The sequence below is a fragment of the Miscanthus floridulus genome, chromosome 11, assembly GCF_019320115.1.
Source record: "Miscanthus floridulus cultivar M001 chromosome 11, ASM1932011v1, whole genome shotgun sequence".
NCBI classification, from domain to species: Eukaryota; Viridiplantae; Streptophyta; class Magnoliopsida; order Poales; family Poaceae; genus Miscanthus; species Miscanthus floridulus.
The window spans coordinates 96,542,413-96,550,211 of NC_089590.1; the positions used below are offsets into that span (position 1 = coordinate 96,542,413).

At 48.3% G+C, this 7,799-nt stretch overlaps 1 protein-coding gene across 1 annotated transcript; it reads right to left on the reverse strand.

The window, feature by feature from the left end:
- Positions 1-554: 554 nt before the first annotated feature.
- On the reverse strand, positions 555-5,962 carry LOC136494488 (BTB/POZ domain-containing protein At1g50280-like). Its single transcript, XM_066490653.1, has 3 exons — positions 5,720-5,962; positions 4,398-5,606; positions 555-1,192 (listed from the first exon to the last, which is right to left on the reverse strand). The coding sequence occupies exons 1-3, from the start codon at positions 5,780-5,782 to the stop codon at positions 701-703; spliced, it is 1,764 nt and encodes a 587-aa protein (XP_066346750.1). The 5' UTR covers positions 5,783-5,962; the 3' UTR covers positions 555-700.
- Positions 5,963-7,799: the final 1,837 nt, after the last annotated feature.

Genomic DNA, 7,799 nt, shown 5'->3' on the forward strand with positions numbered 1-7,799 from the left:
GCGGCCGGTGGGCCGGAGCACCGGGGACGCCGCGCACGTTCCAACTTGGCGGGCCGTCGCGCCGGTGCCGTGGTCCACGCCGAGCTGCTACTGCTTGCAGCGGAGCATTGAGCGAACATGCGGCTAATAACTAACCGCTCGGTCCGTTCCCTCTGCTCTGGTCCTGGCTCGGCAGACTGCAAGTCTGCAACCGTCCGTCGCCAAGGGGCCTGTGCTGCGTGTTGGCGACCGTGCCGGCCGTGGATTGACCGTCCAGTGTGTCCATCTGGATCTTGGCTGGGCCTGCGCTCGCACACACTCTGGAATCTGGACTCTGACCCTCGTTGGATATTTGGAACAGCAGATTCGGCGGTGTTGGGTTCGGTCCCCAGTGCCAGTGGATGTGGATCCATTCATTCCGGAGTTCCAGGTAAAAGCTGCTGCAGTCCACTGGCTCTTCTGACAGTAACTCACCTAGTAACTTCACACACCTCCCGTTCTTGCTGAACATACTACCATTCTATGTCACTCCACTCACAGCCAACGCAACACAAGGTAAAAAGGACGATCGAACCAATGCTCCATCAACCAAGCAATCAGCTTTACAAAGGGATCAAGAGGAAAATCGCAAGCTATATGTGACAATTATACCAGAAACACTCAAAAAGAAGAACAAAAAAGAACGAAGTTACTGGCTTACTGCTCCATTCCCCCGTCACCGTCAGCAGAGCCTAGGCAAGCCCCTGCCGCCGGTCTGGTGGCAGGAGGCGGCGCCCGCGCCGAAGGAGAAGGACTTGCCCTTGGCCATCTTGGACATCTGGCCCTTCATCTCCTTGCACGCCCGCTCCAGCTCCACCACCCGGCTCTGCATCCTCTGCAGGTTGAGCCGCAGCAGCTCCTTCTCATCGTCGTCGCCGCCGCCGCCGAGGTCCACGCTGCGGGTGGCGCGGCGGGCGACCCTCCTCCTCGGCGTCTGGGACTGGGAGCAGGCCGACGGGTTGGACCGGCGCTCCTTCGTCGCCGGCGCCGCAGCGCCGGGCCCGGGCTCGCTGATGTGGAGCTTGCACTGCTGCGACGCCAGCGCCTGCACCGCCACGCCCGGCGGGATCCGCCGGTTCTTGGCCAGGTCCTTGCACGCCTCCAGCGTCAGCTTCTCGTAGTTGAGGCACCGGCACAGCGTCGTCCGCTCCTCCAGGGACAGCACCGGGTGCGACTGCATTCATTCATTCAGAACGGCATAGTTCAGAGCAGAGTTTGCAAAAATCCATCAGTTTCGATACTACTACTCTTATGCATAATCTTTACTGATTCTGGTGATCAAAATGCTATTTTTGAACGTAAAATGTTAGAGTTAACCATTCAGAAAGCATTGGAAAATGTCAAACCATCAGCAGAAAAGGTAGAAAAGTGCAGTGCACAAGAACTATTTAGTGCTTTTGGTGTGTCTGATCTGACCATGCTTGAATGAGCAAGGAAAAGCCCTGGGTGCGAGGAAAACTACAGTGCACAAACACAAAGGAAGGTGATGATTAAAGAAGACCCATTTGATCATGGAAAGCATCAAAGGCCAGGCTAAAGGCAATCTGGCACAAGGCCCGCTGACGAAAGGCTCCCGAGGCACCAGTAGTAAACAAATAAACAAAGCCGGGATCTTAGTTGTAAAATAACCAGAGATCAAGGCAGCGGAGAACCAACCAACTCGATGGGCTCATGACGAGATGGATCAAAAGCGCCCTGCAAACAGGGCAAAAGGCTAAAGCTACGTCTGCCTGCATGCAGGTAAAGTTTTTACAGCCATGTCAGAGAAAAGAATTTGCTGAACTCCATCCATATCCTACCCATTCACAGCAGAGAATGTATACAGGTTAGAACTGAATCACTGATGATATGGCGAGATGTGCCAGTACTACTGGTTTCCTGTGACAAACAAAGTATAATCATTTTAAAATTAGGGCAAAGTACACTTTTCAACCCTCATGCCAAAATTCGATTTTCAACCTTCAACTATGAAACCGGTTAACAAACGCAGTCCAACTATCAAAACCGGACAAATTTGGTCATCGGCTGGTTTCAAAAGCGGTTTTCTATTTTCGGGAGGCGCTGTAATTTTATATTATTTTTTGAGCATCTTAACATCCTCAAATGAAAAAACTCAAAACTACAAAGTTGTAGATCTCATTGAGAGCTACAACTTTGGTATAAAAAGTATTTTCATTTAACTCCATACAAATAATATATTAGTACTCTAATGCGGCAAGTGCTAGTAGGCGATTATTATAGTGCTGAAATTTTATATTATTTTTTCGAGCATCTTACTGTCCTCAAATGAAAAAAAAAAATTAAAACTATAAAGTTGTAGATCCCATCGAGGTCTACAATTTACATATAAAAATTATATTCATCCGACATCGTATTGAAGGGTTATGATTTTTCGAAATTTGAGTCTCGTCACGCCACAGTATTGTTTTGTAGCGTGACGAGACTCAAATTTCGAAAAATCATAACCCTTCAATACGATGTCGGATGAAGATAATTTTTATATGTAAATTATAGACCTCGATGAGATCTACAACTTTATAGTTTTAATTTTTTTCATTTGAGGATAGTAAGATGCTCGAAAAAATAATATAAAATTTCAGCACCATAATAATCGCCTACTAGCGCTTGCCGCATTAGAGCACTAATATATTATTTGTATGGAGTTAAATGAAAATACTTCTTATACCAAAGTTGTAGAACTACAATTTTGTAGTTCTCAATGAGATCTACAATTTTGTAGTTTTGAGTTTTTTCATTTGGGGACGTTAAGATGCTAAAAAAACAATATAAAATTTCGGCGCTTCCCGAAAATAGAAAACCGCTTTTGAAACCAGCCGAGGACCAAATTTGTCCGGTTTTGATAGTTGGAGGGTGTTTCTTAACCGGTTTCATAGTTGAAGGTTAAAAATCAAACTTCGGCGCGAGTTGAGGGTTGGAAAGTGTATTGTACCCTTAAAATTATAGTTCACCCTGTCTTTATTTTAAGTTAAATCAATGTCGCTAACTTTGATTGTGATTTTAGAAAATATATTATATCGACATGTTCAAATCTATCAAAATATATTAGATGAAGAATTTGATGATATAGATTTGATATTCCAGATGGTGGTGGATTTTTTTTTTCTATCAAAAATTTGACTTAGAACAGAGACAAAGTGAACTAGCTTGTAACTGAAGAAGTATATGCCATAGATATTCGCAGTAAGGTGAAGCTTTATTTTCGAGCAATTATGTAAGTTCAATAGGTGGACAGACACAACTAATGGCAAAGCTTGTGGGTTTGATGACTTGAGCCAACAGCGCACGCTTGCTCGGTGCAAAGGGCTAAAGGGGTCGCAAATTAAAGGCCCCCCCCCCCATAAGCAAAGTACCAGACGATCTATCTGTCCATCATTAGCATCCCATGATACTATGATAGTACTACTGCCGAACTTTATCCAACTGCTTTGTCATAGACTAGACGAGGAACAGTCACCAACAAATGGGAGAAATTAAAAAAGAAATATGCAATGTCTGAAAGTAAAACGGAAAATTACAGGCCTGTTTGCTTCACACCCTAGCAAATTACAGGCCTGTCGTCTCACATGCATCAACAAGAGGAATAGCAAAATGCTCTGATGCCTGTAATCAAACAGTAAGTACTGTACATAATATACACCCCCGAATCTAATATTTCACCCGTGCTATCCTCGGTTAGTCAGTTTTCACCGTCAGTTCATCCAATGGTATCAGCGTCAACGACATGCTGAACAGACTAGTGCAGTGTTCATCGTGACACCTATCATAAACTGACAGGATATTCGCTGCCACGTACTAGTAAAATCTGAAATCCCGGTGCCCTACACTGTAATGTCTGCTACCATCGTAGCGACTCTCAGTCAGGACCCACCATGACTCCATGAGGCCAGACCGCCAGAGTAAAACTGGCGCCAGGTGAAAGAAGTCTTGCAGCAAAAGCTGGCAAATACACAACCCTAGCATTTGGTTCCTCAGAATTTTCGAACATTCAGAATGTGAAGCTGGAAATCTGCCTAAAAACGAAGAGGGCATTCTGAATATTGCGAAGGGGTAAGAGTAAATTTCAGTAGTGCCAGTTTCTACTGGCAGTAATTTGTAGAGTATCCTTTTTTCTGAATTTTTATTTTACCATGGTACGATAAAGGAGTACCGCCATATCTGCCCCTAGGACCCTATGATTAGCTACTCAATAGCCTGAAGCTTTCGGTTATCATGTCCGAATCATGATCCCAAACAGTAGCAGTACTATGAAACGAATCCACTACCAGTACCGGGATGAAAAAATGCAATGTGTTCACTGGAATAAAATTATGTTCTTTGCATCTTTGGCAGTATCGCATTAGGCGAGTGGTTAAGTTTACCTCGAGGTAGATGTCCAGAGCCCTGTACACGCCGTCGTAGCAGTCCCTGGCCGAGTCCGGCAGGCTCTCGGCGACGGCGAGGAACTTGGACACCTTCAGACCGTGGTCCGGCGAGATTTCGCCGAGGTACTTGTCGACCAGGCGCCCCACCTTCCGCATCCTCTGCGACGGCGCGTCGGCCTCCTCCTCGGAGGCCACGAACACCCTGACGAGCCTCATGACCAGGTTCACGTCGTACACGCCGCCGTCGTCGCCGGAGACGAGGAGATCGTCGAGCGTGGCCTGGTCCAGCATCAGCCCCATGAGCCGCTCCAGCTTGTGCCGGCACTCCCTGCTCAGCCCCACCGCTGACACGATCCGCAGCACCCAGAAGAGGCCCCGGCACGAGAACGCCGTGCCCCCGACGAGCGCCACGCCGTGGACGGCCGTGTCCGCGAGGCCGGCGAGGGCGGCGGCGCCCTCCCGCTCCCCCTCGCAGAGCGCCGGCGGCCTGCGCGTGGCGGCGCGGAGGTAGTGCAGCAGGAACCGCGTCAGGATCAGGTTCTTGTTCTCGACGCCGTAGCAGCCGAGCACGCGCATCACCTTCTCGATGGTCGGCGGGGACAGCGACGTCATGTCGTCGAACCACCACTCCCTGCCGGCGCAGGGCCGCATCGACTCCGGCGTTTTGGTGGCGGACGACGACGACCGGCCGAAGCCCACCGTGTCGGGCGACGAGGAGCACGACGACGAGGAGCGGTTCGGTGTCCCCATGCCGCCGCCGCAGGCGGCGGAGGCGGCGGCAGTAGGCGTCTCCGGGGTGGCGGTGATCTTGGAGAAGAGCGCGGAGATGAGCCTCTCCAGGAGGCCGGAGGAGTCGGCCGCCGCGGCGAAGTGCTCGCAGCTCCTGACCGCAGTGAGCACGTCGCCCCAGGTCCAGTAGCAGAGCCCGTTAACGAAGGCCTCCGCCTGCGCCAGCAGGTTGCAGGCGCACACCTCCTCGATCATCTCCAGGAACACGGCGGCGCAGTGCAGGACCGGGAGGTTGGAGGGGCAGAGCAGAACGCGGCCGTTGTTGTAGCAGAACCTGGCCACGAGCTCGAAGCCGTCGGCGCCGCCAGGGAAGCCGGCGAGCTTGATGGACACGGCTTCCTTCCTGCCGGCCTTCTTCATGATCTTCTCTTGCTTCACCATCGTCCTCAGCCTCCCCGAGAAGGCACACATGACGCTCTGTTACATTGCATTGCAACGACGGTGAGATGAGATCAATTCAGAGCCAAGAAGAAGACAATAGAAAGACGGTTAATTTCTTGATCTGATGAGACGAAACGTGTGATACGTGCCTGGTGGAGATGAAGCGTGTGATGACCATTGATGTGCACCTTGAGGTCGCAGAGCTCATTCATGGCTCACGGGAGGAGGAAGAAGAAGAGACGGACGCAAGAAATGGGAGGTGCACTGCAGGCAGTGGAGTATAAAATAAAATCTGGGGAGGCGAGAGGGATCGGAGGGAGCTGGGAAGATTTGCCTTCTGGTTTGCTCAGCCTCAGCGGCCTGGGACCGGCCGGCCTCCTAGGCATGACCATGACCATGCACAGTCACAAGCTCACAGTGCTATAGGTTACTGTGATGTGGTGAGGTGCGCATGCATGTGTCCCGTGCAAAGATTGTTGGGTGGTGACTCACGCATGCTTCCTAAGAAGAAAACAAAAGCAAGTTTTGGTCTGGGTAGGCTCCAGGTTCTCTGAACTCCTCACTCTTCACTCTTCAGTGTACGAGTAGTGCTGTGCTGTGCTCTCTGGCGCAAAGTGTAAAGAGCAAAAAAAAAGGGAGCTTGCCTTCGGAATGCACTAGAACTACAAACAAAAATGCATTGGTCTGTAGCGCTGCTCTGTTCAGAAACGGGGAGATATCATTCGTGGCTGGCTGGCTAGGGTGGTGGGCTGAGCTTTTGGTCTCTGTACAGAATCTGTGGACGACTGTACTCACTATTCCAAAATAAGTGATGTTTTTTACTTTCAGACGTCTTATTCAAAATTTTTATATAAATATCATCTATTTTATTAGGACTTATTTTATCATTAAAGATACATTAATAATGATTTATTTATTTTATAATTTACACGAAAAATTGAATAACACGAACGGTCAAACGTGATGTCTAAAAATAAAAAAAATGTTACTTATTTTGGGAGAGTACGTGTCAAGACCTTATCAACATCAACGTTGCGCGACAAAGCTATAGCTATGTCAAAGCGTACAAGTTCCTTTTAAAAAAAGTAAACAAAAAATAAAGTAGCTCATTAAGTTGACAGATGGCAATGCACTTGAAAGGCTTATGCAGCCCACTTTTATGAGTTCCACGGTATAGACGTAGATACTATACACACAATCACTTTTATGAGTGGTAAGGCCTCACCTCTCCCTTGTCACCATCTAGGTCTCATCTCGTCAATGGCTGCCTCCTACAGTCACCTTCTATTATCATTGTCGTTGCTTCTATCTCTACCCGAACCCGTTGATCAGTTGTCCACGCCACCATCGTCTTGTGGGTCATCTACCACCACAACCATGTCACCGCTGCGCCCACCACAACCACCAGTAGTCTTGCCCTGTTCGCTTGAACTTATCAGCCATGATATAGTATTTTTCTTTCACAACAAAACAGCATCAGCCGGCTTATATCAACCGTAAAAAAACATCAGCCAAACAGCTTATTGACAAAGACCTCCTATCTTGCGTCTTGAATCGTAATCTCACGAGAGCCCTCGTTGAAGTCGGGGATCATAACTCTAGCGTGATAAATGATGCCAGAACAAAAATCGGTCAATCAAAACCTCCAAATCATTCAACCTTTAATTAGGTTTTCCCTAAATTTAACTTGCTATGCAACTTGCTAGTGTTTTTAACCCGTTCCTCTTTATCATCCTACGCTGACCTCAAGTACACATGCTATGATCAAATAACTAGGCACCGTTTAAAGACTTGGCTGGGAAAAAAATGATCCACACCGAACAAATAAGAGACCAGGACACATCACCGCTCTTATTTAATCGACACGTGAGGCCATGACAGTTTGTTCAGGCATGTGTGCTTTTTGTCAGGGAGCTGGTGCAATTGCCGTGGATTTTACTAATAAAAAAAGGTAGACCTAGCGCCGGAGGCTCCCACATGAGTGGGGTCTGGGGAAGGAAAAAACCGAGGCAAGTCTTCCTCCCGCAAATCTGCGGAGAGGCTGCTTTGAACCCGCGACCTGGTAACTCAGTGGATTTTACTAACCTGAAAACTAATTGCGCCAGGTTTATTTTGTCACATTAATTGGTGGCTTAGTCTGTCCAAGGTTTTGTATTTGTCACTCCATCAGACAAGCTGTTAGGAATGTGACTGTTGCTCACAGCCTTGTAGTCCATGTGGGAGTTGGAA

Coding starts and splice junctions, on each gene's coding strand:
- LOC136494488 (XM_066490653.1), bottom strand. CDS start 5,782: ATGAATGAGCTCTGCGACCTCAAGGTGCACATCAATGGTCATCACACG. Junction 5,607..5,719: donor ACACGCTTCATCTCCACCAG/GCACGTATCACA, acceptor GCAATGTAACAG/AGCGTCATGTGTGCCTTCTC. Junction 1,193..4,397: donor CTCTGGACATCTACCTCGAG/GTAAACTTAACC, acceptor GAATGAATGCAG/TCGCACCCGGTGCTGTCCCT.